Source organism: Cercospora kikuchii (genome assembly GCF_019650295.1).
Source record: "Cercospora kikuchii DNA, contig_00005, whole genome shotgun sequence".
In the NCBI taxonomy this organism is placed as follows: domain Eukaryota; kingdom Fungi; phylum Ascomycota; class Dothideomycetes; order Mycosphaerellales; family Mycosphaerellaceae; genus Cercospora; species Cercospora kikuchii.
Window position 1 is genome coordinate 1039664 of NW_025408586.1, and position 15068 is coordinate 1054731.

The window sequence follows — 15068 nt, forward strand, 5'->3', positions numbered from 1 at the left end:
GCCTGAAAGCCAAGACCAACTCTATCTGCGAGCAATCTTGCACCCGGCATCGCGCTGAGGCAGCTCTATTCTGGCCTTGGATCGTCACTGGCAGAGCTCGTAGGCACGTAGATGTAGGAATGTTCTTCTCCCAACGTGGTTCAGCCACCTTTCCTTTCAGACTCATTGGCTGGCAATGGTTGCCCACCAGATCCATTTGCGATTTTCGCACTAGCCGAAGATTTGTTCTTCTTGTGCTTGTGCTTGCCTCCCGGAGCAGTCTGCCACTCGTTGGCCTTCGAGGACGGAACACCCAGCGAGGCGTTCTGGGAGGCAGAACCCTTGCCCTGAGTTGCTGTGGCGGGGCTCGATGGGTTTGGTGCGCTACCCCTTCTCTCGTGCCCAAGCTTGGTCTCGCCCTTGAGGCTTTGGCTCTCATGCAACGCCTGTTTAGCATCGGCGACTTTGGCGGCTTTCAACAGCCCATTAGGCTTTGATGATTCTTGTTCAAACGTTCTGGCATGAGTTGGTGATGGGGTACGAAGCTCGGCCACTGGCGATAGCATTGGAGCTCCCAAAGGTTGCAGCGCATTCAACTCTGAGTGATGCCCATTGACCCCATTGACGTGCGTTCCATTGGGCACAGGAGCCGTGCTTCGTTCTGGCGCCGGCTTTTGCTTCGGAGGGATATTCTCGAAGTCGCTAGCACGCCGCTCCGGGGCGGGCTGATCAAAGCTCGTTCGGATCGGTTGCGGGCGATACCGAGATAAATCTTCGTGCTGAGGGCTGAACAAGACCTCGTTCTGAAGCTGAATGCCAGGCCCAGCCACTCCATTCACATGAGTCTTCTCGACAGGTCTTGGTACTGAAGGTCGTGATGACCCGTTGACGATGACCGGCACAGTTGTGCTACCATTTACCACGAGTGGGCCTGAATTGAGAGGTTGACCAAGCGGCACTGTCGACGGTGTCTGAGGCTGTATAGTGCCTTTGGGGCTTTCTCCCATCTGCATCGGCTCGGCGGTCATTTCACCATTGAGTGACAGTTCTCGCAGATGCCCCAGCGGCGAAGGTGATCGTGAGTTGTGTCTGCCATTGACCACGGGCGGCGCTAAGTCAGGCGTTACTCTTCTTTGACGCGTAGGAGGGTCTCGAAGCGTCATCATGGGTGGCTGCATCTGGCTTGCATTTGAGAAATGTTGAGGTCCAAGCTGCGGTGAGCTAAAGTATCCGACATATTCCTTTGGCATCGCACTATCGAAAGCATGGCCAGCAGGATGGATGCCGGGGAACTGAGCACTCAGGGGTAATTGCAGACCAGGGTGGCCAGCATGAACCTGCGAAATGGAACGTTGCCCGCCAAGCGCTCCAGAAACATCGTAGCCAGGATGTACTTGTTGCTGCAGGGTCAGCGGATGCGGCAAAGAACGTCCCGGCTGAGACTGTGACCTAATCGAGCCGGCCGAGGTGTCTGGCACACTGGCACGATGACCATTCCGTCGCAGTGCTGGTACTGCAGCCACGAGTGATGGTGACGATGGATTTGTGTTCGTTCCGTCCCTCTGTCGAGCCTGTGACAATGGTGAAGGAGGTGGGTATCGCGCAGCCGCTGGGTAGTGATAGAGGTATCCAGGTAATAACGGTGCAGACTGGGGAGGCTGATCCGCAAAGCGTGGACTCGTAAGTCCGTTGGCATACTGTCGCGGTCGAGGTGAACCGGTTCCAGCCAAGTCACCAACTCGCGCGGAAGCAGCAACCTGTTGTTGTTGCCTTTCCAATTGATGCCTGAGTGCGTCTTGTTGAGCCTGCAGGAACTGGTATTGCTGGAACAGCTGTTCGTGTAAAGTTCCTTTGACTTGAAAATAGTCTGCAGGATTGCCACCAAGAGGCGGGCTGAAGGGCAGTCCCGTCCGATGGTGACTGTAAGCAGCGCCACTAGATGCCCTTCGATTGCCAGATCTTTGCCCAGACGTATTCCGGTTGTTCTTTCGTGATCGCGTTGAACCGGCTTCCTGGTTGGATCGATTTGTCTGCGATGCGCTCCTCGTCAAGGTGGGCTTGGGTTTCGGAGGTGGTCTTTGAAATATCGGTCGCTCCGGCTCCGGTGGAAACACAAATTCCTCGCACATCTTCTGCAGTTGCAGCCCATCTTCGAGAAGGTCGAAAGCACGTCTGATCTCCTGGTGGATGCCATACCAAGCGTAGTCGTCTGCTGAATTGCCCAGATTCCGATCTTGTGTGAACGGCTCTTCAACGCAAAGCCGCACCCTCGATTCCTTATCCTGGTAATTGATCTTTGGATCCCACCCTTTCTCCTTTCTCGAAATCGCTCGTCCCTCTCGTACACAAACAACATTTTTGGAATATTCAAATTCGTATCCGTAATGTCGGAAAAACTGGAACAGCAGCTCTCCAAGACTCTCTGTGTTTTCTGCGCCCAAGCCTCTCCGTGTCCGCAACAGCGATTCGACGTCGTCCGCAAACGGGGAGATCTCTCCAGAAGGAAGCTTCGTCCGGCAGTCAGAAATCTTTTGAAGCGAAGGTAGAATTGGTGGATCCCGTGTTTGCAAAAAGTTTATGATCATGCAAATCCATGTATAAGAGCTGATGGTGCCGCCGTATGCTGGAGAAATCTCAGTACTGTATCGAAGGGGAAACGTATGACATTGACTTACCAGCGTCGTTCAAGATCCGACACTTAGTCCAGTGCTTGATAATCTTGGCCAACGGACGCACCCTCTTATCCAGTTGCACATAGGTCTTGATCATGCGCGTATTCTGCAGAGCGAGCGAATTGTTGACATTCAGATCGACCGACAACCTTAGCTCTGGATCCCAGCACTTAACAATGGGCACTTTGGCATTCGGTCGGCAGACGACTTTGGTCATGCCATCTGGGAGGGGTTAGCTCTTGGTCTGCGTCGTACGCTTTGGTGCGTGTTTTAGCGCCCGCAAGACATACTGTTGTGCAGCACCTCTGCCAGCGAGTGCATCGACTCGAGCTGTTTGAGATCTGTTGTGATGCAAATGTCCACGTCCGAGTCCTTCGTGCTCAGGAGATTCCCTGATGACCCAAAGACATTCACGCTTATTTCATGCCCTGGCCACTTTTCTCCCAATATTCGCTCCAACTTTGCTGTTAGTTTCTTTCGCCGTTGTTCGCTGTCCATATCTGGCAGTAACCGGTCATAGAGGTAGCGCACATCAGCACTCAGCTTCGTCTGCTCTTCGGGCTGTAATGTCTTTTTGGGTTCCTTCTTGGGCGGACCCAATTCCTCGTTGCCGCCATCAACATAGGGTATGCGTCGCTTCCGGAACTCGCTGCCAGATTCAAAGGCGCACACGCCAGTGTTGGCTCTACTCGACTTCTGGTTGTCCACGGCTTCTGAAGCCACGGAGCGTGGCGACTGGTTGGCAAGGTTGCGGTGCGGTGATGGCGACCTGGAGTGAAAGCGGCCTAAATCGCGCGGCTTCTGGTGTGGTGTCGAAGGGACGGAGCTGCTGTGGTGTGATTGCAAGCCGGGTCGTGACATTGTCGCCGAGGGCTGTTGCTCGAACCTCGAGGAGGGATGTGCAAGACCCGCCATGGCTCTGCAGACTTCCTGTGTCACCGGCGCGGTCCCACAGATATTATGCTGGGGAGTGCCGCTCCCATGGGCCACGACGGTGGATGGCAGCAGCGTGCCAGCGAGCGGAGGAAGTTGCAGCGGCGGTCGGCTGTTTGGGAGACAGCGTCCCAGACACGAGGGTTTCGGGCGGGTGCAGCAGGGCAGGAATGGGTCGCTGGCCGGGGCGTGTTCTGGTGCGTGCGACGCCACTCGACGGCGGGCAGCGCTGAAAGGAGTGGTGGGCGGTGGTGGTGTCGTGGAGGCCGTCGCGTGCGGAAAGTAAAGTAATTGGTGGTGAATACAAGCACTCTCGTGTCCGGACCCCTGTTCGAGACGAGCCAGAGAGATTGACCGAGCCTTCCGTTTCAGTAGAGCAGCGCACTGGCAGGTTCTGCGAGCGACGAGAGGCAACACGCGGCGGAAAGCAGCAGAGAATGCGGTCGACCCGGCGGGCGGTGATGGAGCGGGCGGTGGTGCAACACGTGGGCGACTGTGATGGCGGAGGGTGCTGCTTTGGGGGAGCGGTGATCCCTCTGGGCTGCAGGAAAGCAGTGGCAGCAGCAGCAATCGACGCTGATCAGGCCGACCTGGTCCTGTCTTGTCTCTGACCCGCGTGGAATCCTTTCACGCGTGCGCCTGCACCCACTCTCGTCGGCGGTCTTGGACAAAGACAATAAACAATATGCTGCGCGGGTCCGATCACACGGCGTCCGCGGCACATGGGTCACCACAACAATCACCACCACTTGCACGGGCAAGACTGGTCTTCTACTGAATCATACCGCATCGGCCCCCGCTGCCGCCACTGCTGCTGCCCGCGCGGCGCACCGCGAACGAGGCTCATCATGGGTGTTGTAGCCGCGGCGGGCGCTGGCGCTGGCGATGCTCTACTTAAAATGACGGGCACATCCTCATCTCGAAACATGGCTCCCCCCATTAAACTCTCCTCCTGCCTGCGTGGCCCACGCAATCATCAATCCCAATTCTCCTGGCCCAACATCAAACACGCCACTTGCACGCTGCACTGCGAGAGCGCGTCCGCGCTTTTCGCGTTCCAGAATCGCGCCTCACTGCATGCATGCTATCCTCGTGGCTTATGCGTGAGCCGAGCGCCCTGTCAGCCGTCGTGCTCCAGGAGTGCAGGACAGCGACAGCCTGATGGAACAGGCATTATGCTCAGCGCTGCTGACCGACCCAGGACAAAAATATCCCCCTTCGGACCTCTATCCATACTTTGACGAATTCGGCCGCACGCGCTCATGTATTACCCGAGCGCTCACGATCTTATTAATCATTTCTCAATTCGTTTATATGCACAGGACTGTACACTTTCAGACACGTCGACTCTCATTGAAATCATTCACAGCATGTCTCGTAGTCGGCCTGCAACCCTCAAAACTTACACAGTGCCTGCAGGCTCTCCTTAGTCTTTGCATTATATTCCTTCACCAACCCAGCGATTGCCTTGAATTCCTAAAATAATCAGTCAGCACAACACGATCCCATCCACAATTCTCCGCGCATCAGGCCCAGAGCAAGAAGCGACTCACCTCAATCTTCGCATCCCCCATCAACTCATACAAAAAGCTCTCCGAACTCGTCACCACCGCCCCCTCACTCCTCAGCCTCTGCAACGCAATCGGGATCTCCTGCGGATTACAACTACTCACCCCATCCGCAATCACATACACCTTATGCCCCTCCCTCAACAAATCCAACGTCGTCTGCGTAACACAGATATGGCTTTCAATCCCCACAATCACGCATTCGCGTTTCTCGCTCCCCAACTCTTGAAATGCCTTCTGCACCTCCGGCGTCCACATTGAGAATTTCGATTTATCCGCATGCACGATTGTTTGCACTCCATCCGGAGCATCGAGTTTCAATTCGGGACATGTCTCGCCGAGTTTGGAGCGGAGCTGGGTTGTTGCGACGACGGGGATGGAGAGGATTTGGGAGGCTTTGAGGAGTTTTTGCGTCGTGTCTATCACGGCGGGGTAGTTGTAGATTGCTTTGGCGAATTTCTCTTGGAGGTCGCAGATACTGAATCACGTTTGGCAGTTAGCGATGTGGTGGCTTGTGGGTCTCAAGGTGAGTGGGAGGATGCGATGCGACAAAGAGGTTGGGCGCGTGGAGTGAAGACGGGATTGGTGGGATTCTCACAATAGTGTTGGTCGTGCTGTTTTCGAGAAGCCATCATCAGCTCAAGACACTTTTTCTTCCTCAACGTTAAAGGAAGGCATTGGATGTGGAGGTATACCTAATCGTCGCGCTGGACCCGCCATTGTGATAATTCGATGTCAAGTGTTTTCAATACTCAATCGTCTTCTATTTCTCTCATTCAGCAGTAAATCAACTGTGCGACAGCATCGAGAAGTACGATGTGGACAGCAAATAGAAATTTGGAGAGTATCCCATCACAATCACACATCCCACCAACGACATGCCATCATGCACTCCGCATTCGTCCGCATTACCCGCCGGGGCGCCAAAACTGTACTGTGATGTCAGTCCGATCGGCCGGATCCTTCGAAAAGCCAAAGGGTCCTGGTCGCCAAGGATTACACAATCGGACGGGCTGAAGAAGAAGGGGTGGGGTTTCACACGTGGGTGGTATAGAGTGTGGACTACGGAGAATATGTTGTGCTAATGCTGTGTTGACTTTGAGGCAGATTCAAGAGGTGGATGTTTCTGTCTCGTTCATCGACTTGAAGGGAGCTTGTTGTAGCAGAAACAGGCCGTGGACAGCCATGGGCGACATGTTGGGTTGCAACGTTCACATACACTTTAGATAGTCCTGACCACGACTGGGTCATAGAAATAGTGAGGTGGTGAGCTGAAGACTGTTGTGTTCAGTTAAAAGCAGCCATAGCTGACAAGTGCTTCATGCTTCTGTTTATGATCGAAAGGCAGCTGAACCAAAAAAAAAAACTGGTTTAGCTGACATTGAGAGACCTGCTCTTACCACTACCCGCCTTGTATATCAGAGCATTGTCGGTATCATAGACATCCCAGCCATGGTCGTCACAAATCTTCTTCGCTTGCCGGTATAGGCCCGCGAGTTCGTCCTCGTACATATCCCGCACTTCTGGATGCAGAAACCATTTCTGAATGTTGGCACCCTGCTTGGAAAACAAATCTGCATCCTGGATTTCGTCTTCTTCCTCGGCCCCGGCGGCGCCTCTTCGACGGCGGGCAGCTGCAGCTTGTGCTTTTCTGACCGCTTGAGAATAAAAGTCCGCTTCGTAGGCGAAGAAGATCTCGCGGAGCCATTTTCGAGCCTCGGTAGGGTTGTAGAATGGATTTGGAGGATCTTCCTTTGCTTTTTCTTCCGGTCGTTGGATGGCTTTGCCCGCCTTGTAGTCTTCTTCGCTGGCATACTCATACCGATCTGCCGTCATCTTGACAGCTGCCTCAGGAGCGTCAGCTTGCGCCCAAAGATTTTTCTCTAAATGCAATTGCGCGCGATACAGAAAAGCAGGAGCATAAAAGTACTTCGCTGCTATCTGGAGCCATTCAAAAGCCAACATATATCGTTCTTTGGCTGAGTGAGGGAAAATGGCATTGTGAAAGAGACTTTCTTCTGGTTTGATTTCAGGTTTCTTCGCAAGCCCGAAAAAGAGCAACACGTTTTGCAGCATCGAATTTTCCGTCGGCGATGGGAACGAGTCGAAAGGTGTTGGTTTGACGTGATTTGGTGGCTCGTCCTCGAGATATTTCCAACCGCTCTCGGCGTAGAACTTTCCCAGCTCATATGCAGCAATCGGATGATTCGATGCGGCAGCTTTCGTGACATAGTACAGCCATTCACTCGTCGGCAAATGGTTGTTCTGAGCATCATACTGCTTCACAAACGTGGATGCATGATAAAAGGAAATCGGATCGTCTTGCTTGCAGCCAACTTCCATGGCCCATCGACATTGTTGCATTTCGTCTTTGCCTCTGCGTTCAGATCTCTCACGATGTAGTAACATCAGCTCGATCCATGGGCTCGATAATTCCAAGGGGTCTGATGCAAATTGCTGAACAACTTTGAACCCAGTAAGACGCTGCCTCTCCTTCTCTTCCGCATCTTCGACAGCTGCGGCCATTGCGTCGGTCCACATCTCTATCGCTCGCTTTTCATTGCCAAGAGCACGTGCCACTTTGCCCTCGCAGACCATGGCGCGAAAGTTCTCTTTCTCGCTGGCAATCCGTGACAAATGCTGCTTAGCATATTCGATTTCTCGAGCCTTCAACTTTTCAGGTTTTCTTCTCGCCTCAAGTAGAACGTGTGCCATTATTCTGATCGTAGCCTCGACCACGCCGGCACGAGACATGGACAGCAGCATCCTCTTGGCAGTGTTTCGATCGTACTTGTCTCCAACGGTGAGGAGAGTGTTCGGAATATGCCAGCAATCTTTGTCCAACAGATCGTGTGCATCCATTATCTCGCGCATCTTTCTTGGGTCTATCGGGGTCGAGCTGCGAAGGTTGGGCTGAAGAGCGTGAAATGCCTTGATGAATCCTGCCACTTGCTCCGGACCCGTGCTGAAGTACCCTCTTTCGTGCTCACGTTTGAGCAGTTGTACCACTTTTTTGGGGCCTTCCTCGCTCCCTTTCCTTAGACTAAGGCCGTCTATCTTCCTCCACGCCGCAGGACTCTTTCTCCAACTTGACCATCGAACTGAGCAGCCATTGCTGCCGAACGTGGCCCCGCATCTGCACGCGCAGATGTTGCATTGTGCATCGGACTTCAGAGCCGAAGACGAGACGGCCGCGACTCGCTTCAAGGAATGCTGTAGCATCGAGAGTAGATCGGAAGTCCAATGTCAGATGTTGGACGGAGCTATCGGGCAAAGCTTCAAGCTGGACTTCGGCACGGGCCACACGCGCCATTTTTGTGTGGCGGACTTTCCATCTCGTGGATTTTGCAACGCAAAAGGTATCGGCATTTCTACAACAGATCTCATGGCGGAAAGCATGTCACTCACACAGATCCCCCTGACAATCATCGTCGCAGCCACAACGAAGAATGGCATCGGAAGAGCAGGCGGATTACCATGGCCAATGCTGAAGAAAGACATGGCCTATTTCGCCCGCGTCACAAAGCGTGTATCTATGCCCAAAGACACTGGCTCGCTGCAGTCTGATAAGCTGAAGGAAACCATGCTGTCAGGCACGCGCCAGAACTTGGTCATCATGGGCCGCAAGACTTGGGAAAGCATCCCGCCCAAATTTCGACCACTGAAAGACCGGACACACATCGTGATTAGTTCACAGAACCGAGCTTCGCTGCAACCTATACCGGACGATGTAGTCGTTGCTTCAGATATTCTTTCTGGTTTGCAAACACTGGAAGAATCGATCAATGCTGGCAAGTCGGTGCCAGTTGGCCGTGCGTTCGTCATTGGTGGCAGCAGCATCTACAAAGCAGCTTTGGAACTTCCACAACTGCAGCGGATTCTCCTGACTCGCATCGAGAAGGACTACGACTGTGACACATTCTTTCCCATAGACCTTGGCGAAGGTCAGGAATCTTCCAGTGAATGGCGCTGTGCAACGCACGAAGAACTGCGGGACTTCGTGCAGGAGGAGCTCGAAGAGAATCCTGTTCAGCAAGAGTCTGGCGAGGAACTGGTCTCGCTGCGTTTTCAACTTTTCGAGCGTACCAGGTGATCAGAATATTGTCCGCGAATTCGATATCACGAAGCACAGAGAGCCCTGACACGTGCTGGTCTCGGCAAAGGATGTCCCCGCTGCTCCACTGAACCTTGTCGCTAGCTTTAGTGGTCTGCACATGAAAGCTCATCAGCGTCATATGCGTCAGGCACGTCGGCAGAACGTTGGCACAGCTATGAGCAGCTGTTTGAACAGCGCTCGTCCTCGGGCGTGAGCCTTGCGACTACTTGGTTCTTTCACATGGCGCGCCGGCCTCACTTCCGAGGACTCCCTTTCAGCGCTCGAACCCGTGATCACCCGAGCTCCTGTGGCCGAGGTCCATCTCCGCTCGTCCAGAATCTGGAGAGCTCTCCGCGTCGACGCGACTAGCACCCAGGCTTGGCCAACCTACGTAAGGTTGCAATGACTTCCTCGGCCTGCCGGTCGAGCTCATGCGACAATTTCGAGCTCTCTGCACGTTCACAATTTTCGCCTCATTGCTTCTATAGTCATACTCTGGCTCACGGGCTCAGCATCCATCAGCGCCTGCCTGCAGACGAATTGAACAGTTTCTACCCTCGTTGGGTGCTACCATAGACTACAAACACTGTTATACAGTAGCTGGCGTCTGAAATGTCTGCCAAAAGCACAGCAGGCCCAGGTGGCCGCAAGCCTGCCTCAGCAGCCACCAATCTCATTGGTAAGGACATCAGCAGCAGTCTGTTCTGGCCAATTGCTAACCACGACCCGTAGCTGGTGGAGGAGCCGGCATGATGGAGGCCCTTGCGTGCCACCCACTCGATACAATCAAGGTGCGAATGCAGCTGTCAAAACGGCAACAACGAGGTGGAAAGAGACGTGGCTTCATTAAGACTGGTGTCGAGATCGCGCGTAAAGAAACACCTCTTGGTCTGTACAAGGGTTTGGGTGCCGTTCTCACGGGTATCGTTCCAAAGATGGCCATTCGGTTCACGAGTTACGAATGGTACAAGCAGCTTCTCGCAAACGAAGACGGCACAATCAAGGGAAGTGGTAACTTTCTGGCTGGTCTGGCAGCAGGTGTGACAGAAGCTGTTGCTGTGGTCTGTCCGATGGAGGTTGTGAAGATTCGTCTGCAAGCTCAGCACCACAGTATGGCTGATCCGCTCGACGTGCCAAAGTACCGCAATGCTGCTCACGCTTGCTACACTGTCATCAAGGAAGAAGGAGTCGGCGCCCTGTACCGTGGAGTGTCCCTCACAGCCCTTCGCCAGGGCACGAACCAGGCTGCAAACTTCACCGCATACACAGAACTCAAGGATATCATGCAAAAAAGAAGCGATGATCCTACCAAACCTCTACCGGGCTACACGACTGCCGCAATTGGATTGATCTCAGGTGCCGTTGGACCTTTCTGCAACGCCCCGATCGACACGATCAAGACGCGTCTGCAGCGAACACCAGCCGAGCCAGGACAGTCCGCTATGAGTCGTATCACAACTATCGCATCGCAAATGTTCAAGCAGGAAGGTGCACGAGCTTTCTGGATGGGTATTACACCTCGTGTCGCTCGTGTTGCACCTGGGCAGGCTGTCACCTTCGCCGTCTATGAGTATCTGAAGGATATCCTTGAAAAGGGACGTGAAATGCTACCTGGCAACGATTACCAAGAATAAGAAAGTAAAGCAGCTGTTGAGTCCTGGTGTGGAACCAGACCACTATTGGAAGTTGGGAATCGCAAGTGTCGCTCAGGTATGTCCGCCATATAGTATACCCAAGATCTGCTGCTATGCGCTCAGAACAGGCGCCGAGACGTGAACGACGAGCTCGACAGTGTATAGACATCCAAATTAGCCGGGCACCCGACAATTGAGTTCAAAAGCGGCAGTTCAAGTTCACAAGTTCTCCACATCTGGAGCTCTCAAGCTCTCACACTTATCGCACACCCTGCGACCAACATGCACTACACACGATATGCTGTCAAGACATGTAACCTGACTTTAGCATATATCTTCTCGTTCCGCTGCGCTGACATCGCCTCTCTTCCGTCCTTTGGCATTATAACTTCTCAGCAGCTTGCCTCACTAATTCTCTGAACTCACTAGAAATTGTCGCCACCATGTCGACGAGCAATGCCCAAGACGAGCAGCACCACAAAGCCGTTATTGGCAATGCAGACAACTTTTGGCTCTTCTCATCTCAATCAGGTTTCGACCTCACGCACCCTCCCACAGCGACTTCACCTCCCGTACAACCGAGCGTTACCATCGAAACGACTGCTGCGCCAATCACGATCGATCCTGCGAAAAGTGCTCTGATCATCATAGACATGCAGAATTACTTCCTCTCGCCTGCACTCGGGCGAAGCAAAGGAGCTGGACATGCAGCCGCAGAACAGTTGATCGAACATGCCATTCCTGCGGCTAGGAAGCATGGCATCAGAGTGGTATGGGTCAATTGGGGTTTGACAGAGCAAGAAGTTTATGAGCTACCACCTGCTGTGAAAAGAGCTTTTGGATTTGAGGCTACTGTTGATAGCAGTGGGAAGGAGAAATTTGAGGGGATAGATGTGTCTTTTGGCGTGGACAAGCATGGAAAGAAAGGGAGTAGGAGGCGCAAAGGTGTGGGGAGTGATATCGGCCCTGTGAGAGATCCTGAGACTGGAAAAGATATCGAGGGTGGAAGGGTTCTCATGAGGGACAGTTGGAATGCTGCGCTCTTCTCGCCACTCGATCGGGTTTATGAAGAAGGCAGGCAGATGGAGAAGCTGCCGGATGTATGGATCCACAAGAATAGAATGAGCGGAATGTGGGGTGTCGATACGGCCCTTGAGCGATTCTTGAAGCAGGAGGGAATTCGGACTTTGTTCTTCGTAAGTGGCACCTTTCCTTTTCTCACTGATTTTTGCTTGGCTCGCTGTCCTTCGGAGATGATGATACGCAAGCATTCGCAACGGCGTTTGTGCAGAGTCGACTGAGCGAAGCTGACTATCCGTAGACCGGTGTGAATACCGATCAGTGCGTTGGCGGCACGCTCACGGATTGTTTCAGCAAAGGCTACGATGTTATCCTGCTGGGTGACGGCGCCGCAACAACGAGTCCGCACTACGCACAAGAGTGTTACGAGTTCAACGCGGCGAACACATATGGCTTTGTTGTGACCAGTTGTGAGCGCTTCGCGGCTGGTGTCAGGCGATCACTTTGATGAGTCTCGGTGAGAAGTGAAGGGCGCGGCGGTGGTAGCGTCGACCACCCACTCAACCCGAAGCGCAAGAATGCACTGGCACATTCGGAAAGCGATTTTACAAGTTTCACGAGTTACCCACAATTCACGTGAAGGCGGACAACCTTCCTTTCGCGCTCGACATTACTCACACCCACGCTGACTTGACTTTGGCCCAATACCACAACTTTCTAGCAACCACGCGCCGGCAATAGCGACCTGCAGTCCGCATGCCGCGAGCATTGTCATAAGCCGAAGAATAGGAACTAGCTATTGTGCCTATTGTGAGTTGCTGCATCTCGTCGACAACAATACGCTCTGAACAACGTCAATAGGAAGGAGCTCCTATTGTACGTGAATAAACGATTAGCCGGCATGCCGCCGGTCTTCAGCTCACTTCGCCGTTTGCTTTCTCTTTGCAGCTTCCACCTTGCCGCCTAACCTTCGCAATACCACGATCATCGTCGCCTTCACAACTCACTTGCATACTACAAGACCGCGCGCACAGCAATTTCAGCCACCATGGCGACTATCAATGAAGCCATTGAGATCGCCTCTGAATCAGGAGGAGAAGAAGAACTTCCACAGGTGCTCAGCACATCAGCAATCAAGGCGTCAGCCTCAGTACCTCCACCAAGTGTCGCGCATGATGTCGAGGCAACGCCAACTCCAGCCCAAGTACCACCACCAGCTCTTCTACCAGCTGATGACACAGTACACGAAGTGGCGGCTACGTCAGCAGCGCCAGCTAGACCTACCAACTTCCAACCAACCCCACGTCGTCTATACGATTTGCCGGAGTACGCAGATCGTTACACGCCAGTCTTCTCGACACTCGAACAGGTGGTCTACCGCGATCCGTATGCATTCTCAATCAAGCCACCTTGCTGGGAAAAGTGGAAGCCAGAGGAGTATCGTGCTTTCGCGGACTATCTCGGGCTGGTCGATCTGAAGCCTCTTTCGCGGTCGTTAGGCAAACCCGTCGAGGAAATCTACCACATGTACCACACGTTGGTTACGGGTCCATTACTCGATGCAAGCAATGCAAGTCGTCGAGGCGAGGCGGGTATGAAGAGCCTCTTTGAGCTTCACAACAATCACGGAACCCCGAACCGATCCTGGACCGCCGAAGGTATTAGGGCTGAGTTCGGAGAGGTTTCTTTCCTGACTGTCCACCTCATTCTCGAGGAGAGTGGAATCAAGCGCAAGATCAAGCTGGCTGATCTGACGAACGACGACTTGTCCTGGATTCAGCAGAATGTACCTTTGGAGCAGCGACAGATTCTGTCTGGAATCAACCATGGTACCGCCAACAAGCATGACACAGAGGATGGCTTGCCCCCGTGCGTGACGTTGAAGCGCAAGGCATCGCCAGAGCTCGAAACTCGCAAATCAGCCAAACAAGCTCGCCTTATGGAAAGCAATACCGCGCCTGCAAAGCTCCGTGCCACTCCGTCCACATTTTCAAACACTCCGAACGATGTGGCGGCCTCTGGTCAGCGACCGGCAACACCATCGAGGCCACAGCAAACATCACAGCAACGTTCGGCTCCCCTACAGGCGCAGAGCCCAGCCAGTCCCTCGGGACCTGATACCCCAGCAGCAAAACCGTCACTATTGGCCAAGTTTCGAGCACCATCTCCGAAGTCCCTCTACAGAAAATGGACTGACGTGGGCCTGGATGCGCAGTTCTTCGACACTGCTCCTTCGACTGTGGTCTTACTGGAACGATCGAGCAATGAACAAATCGCCATATCCCGCTACGCCATGAACGACGATGACAAGAAGTGGCTCAACTACATGAGGGATGGCAAACACATCGACATTCATGCGTGGAAGCCGCTCGTCAAATCGCGGAGCCTGGGCACTTCGGACGCATTCCGTTCATGGACCGCGCAAGAGGTCATCGCTCGCTTTGAGAGCGTGTCTCGTCGGTCAGTACACGTCCTGCGTTTGAGTGATCGATTTCAGGCAACAATCAAGCTTGCGGATCTTACCGAAGCCGACAAGGATTATGTTCAGGAGCACGTTAGCCTTGCGGATATGAGGACGCTGTTCAGCAGGAGTCAAGCCACTGCGCAAGCGGCTGCCTCTCAAGTGGCAGATGAGAGAGCTGCTACTGCTGTCAATGATGGTGCCGAAGAAGAAGCTAATGGAGTTCGAGACGCTGCTGTGAGTGAGCGAGATGCCCAGCCGATCAGACACGATTCAGTCTCACATCAGGCTGTCAATCCTGTCAGAGACGTCGACTCACCTCTACCTGAAGGTGAATCTGTGCAACATCCCGACGAAGTGATTACTGGTGCGCCGCCGCGAAGCTGGACAAACCGGAAGCTTGCTGGCAAGCTAGAAGGCATATCCAAGCAGCAAGTATTTCTCAGACTTGAGAACAAGCAAGGTCTCTACCTATTCCCGATCGAAGAGTGGTCGAGAGAGGATTACGACTGGTTGAAGGGGTATCTCACTCTTGAGCAGAGGAAGGTTCTTTCGGGGAAGGCGGCATGAGTTCGGTCAGAAGGAGAGAAGCATTGCGCCCATTGTCGTGTACGGTTGCGTTGATTCATGAGATTCTCTGGGTGTCCTTCACTTGGCACGAGAAGGAAGAGAGGTTGTGCTTTGGAATGTTCGAGCAATGTGAGA

At 53.5% G+C, this 15068-nt stretch overlaps 7 protein-coding genes across 7 annotated transcripts; 4 read left to right on the forward strand and 3 right to left on the reverse strand.

Moving 5' to 3' along the window:
- Window positions 1–140: 140 nt before the first annotated feature.
- On the reverse strand, window positions 141–3566 carry CKM354_000819300 (uncharacterized protein; the record flags this gene model as incomplete). Its single annotated transcript, XM_044803561.1, has 3 exons — window positions 141–2602; window positions 2655–2873; window positions 2942–3566. The coding sequence occupies 3 exons, from the start codon at window positions 3564–3566 to the stop codon at window positions 141–143; spliced, it is 3306 nt and encodes a 1101-aa protein (XP_044659496.1).
- Window positions 3567–4979: 1413 nt separating this feature from the next.
- Window positions 4980–5872, reverse strand: CKM354_000819400 (uncharacterized protein; the record flags this gene model as incomplete). The annotated part of the gene is made up of 4 exons (XM_044803562.1): window positions 4980–5060; window positions 5138–5630; window positions 5751–5766; window positions 5848–5872. 4 exons carry the CDS (start codon window positions 5870–5872, stop codon window positions 4980–4982), a joined length of 615 nt encoding a protein of 204 aa, XP_044659497.1.
- Window positions 5873–6523: 651 nt separating this feature from the next.
- Window positions 6524–8374, reverse strand: CKM354_000819500 (uncharacterized protein; the record flags this gene model as incomplete). Its single annotated transcript, XM_044803563.1, has 1 exon — window positions 6524–8374. The coding sequence occupies one exon, from the start codon at window positions 8372–8374 to the stop codon at window positions 6524–6526; it is 1851 nt and encodes a 616-aa protein (XP_044659498.1).
- A 163-nt stretch (window positions 8375–8537) lies between these two features.
- Window positions 8538–9245, forward strand: CKM354_000819600 (dihydrofolate reductase; the record flags this gene model as incomplete). Its single annotated transcript, XM_044803564.1, has 1 exon — window positions 8538–9245. One exon carries the CDS (start codon window positions 8538–8540, stop codon window positions 9243–9245), a length of 708 nt encoding a protein of 235 aa, XP_044659499.1.
- A 615-nt stretch (window positions 9246–9860) lies between these two features.
- Window positions 9861–10882, forward strand: CKM354_000819700 (uncharacterized protein; the record flags this gene model as incomplete). The annotated part of the gene is made up of 2 exons (XM_044803565.1): window positions 9861–9927; window positions 9981–10882. 2 exons carry the CDS (start codon window positions 9861–9863, stop codon window positions 10880–10882), a joined length of 969 nt encoding a protein of 322 aa, XP_044659500.1.
- A 443-nt stretch (window positions 10883–11325) lies between these two features.
- On the forward strand, window positions 11326–12410 carry CKM354_000819800 (uncharacterized protein; the record flags this gene model as incomplete). Its single annotated transcript, XM_044803566.1, has 2 exons — window positions 11326–12078; window positions 12204–12410. The coding sequence occupies 2 exons, from the start codon at window positions 11326–11328 to the stop codon at window positions 12408–12410; spliced, it is 960 nt and encodes a 319-aa protein (XP_044659501.1).
- Window positions 12411–12950: 540 nt separating this feature from the next.
- CKM354_000819900 (uncharacterized protein) lies at window positions 12951–14933 on the forward strand (the record flags this gene model as incomplete). Its single annotated transcript, XM_044803567.1, has 1 exon — window positions 12951–14933. One exon carries the CDS (start codon window positions 12951–12953, stop codon window positions 14931–14933), a length of 1983 nt encoding a protein of 660 aa, XP_044659502.1.
- Between the last annotated feature and the right edge of the window lie 135 nt (window positions 14934–15068).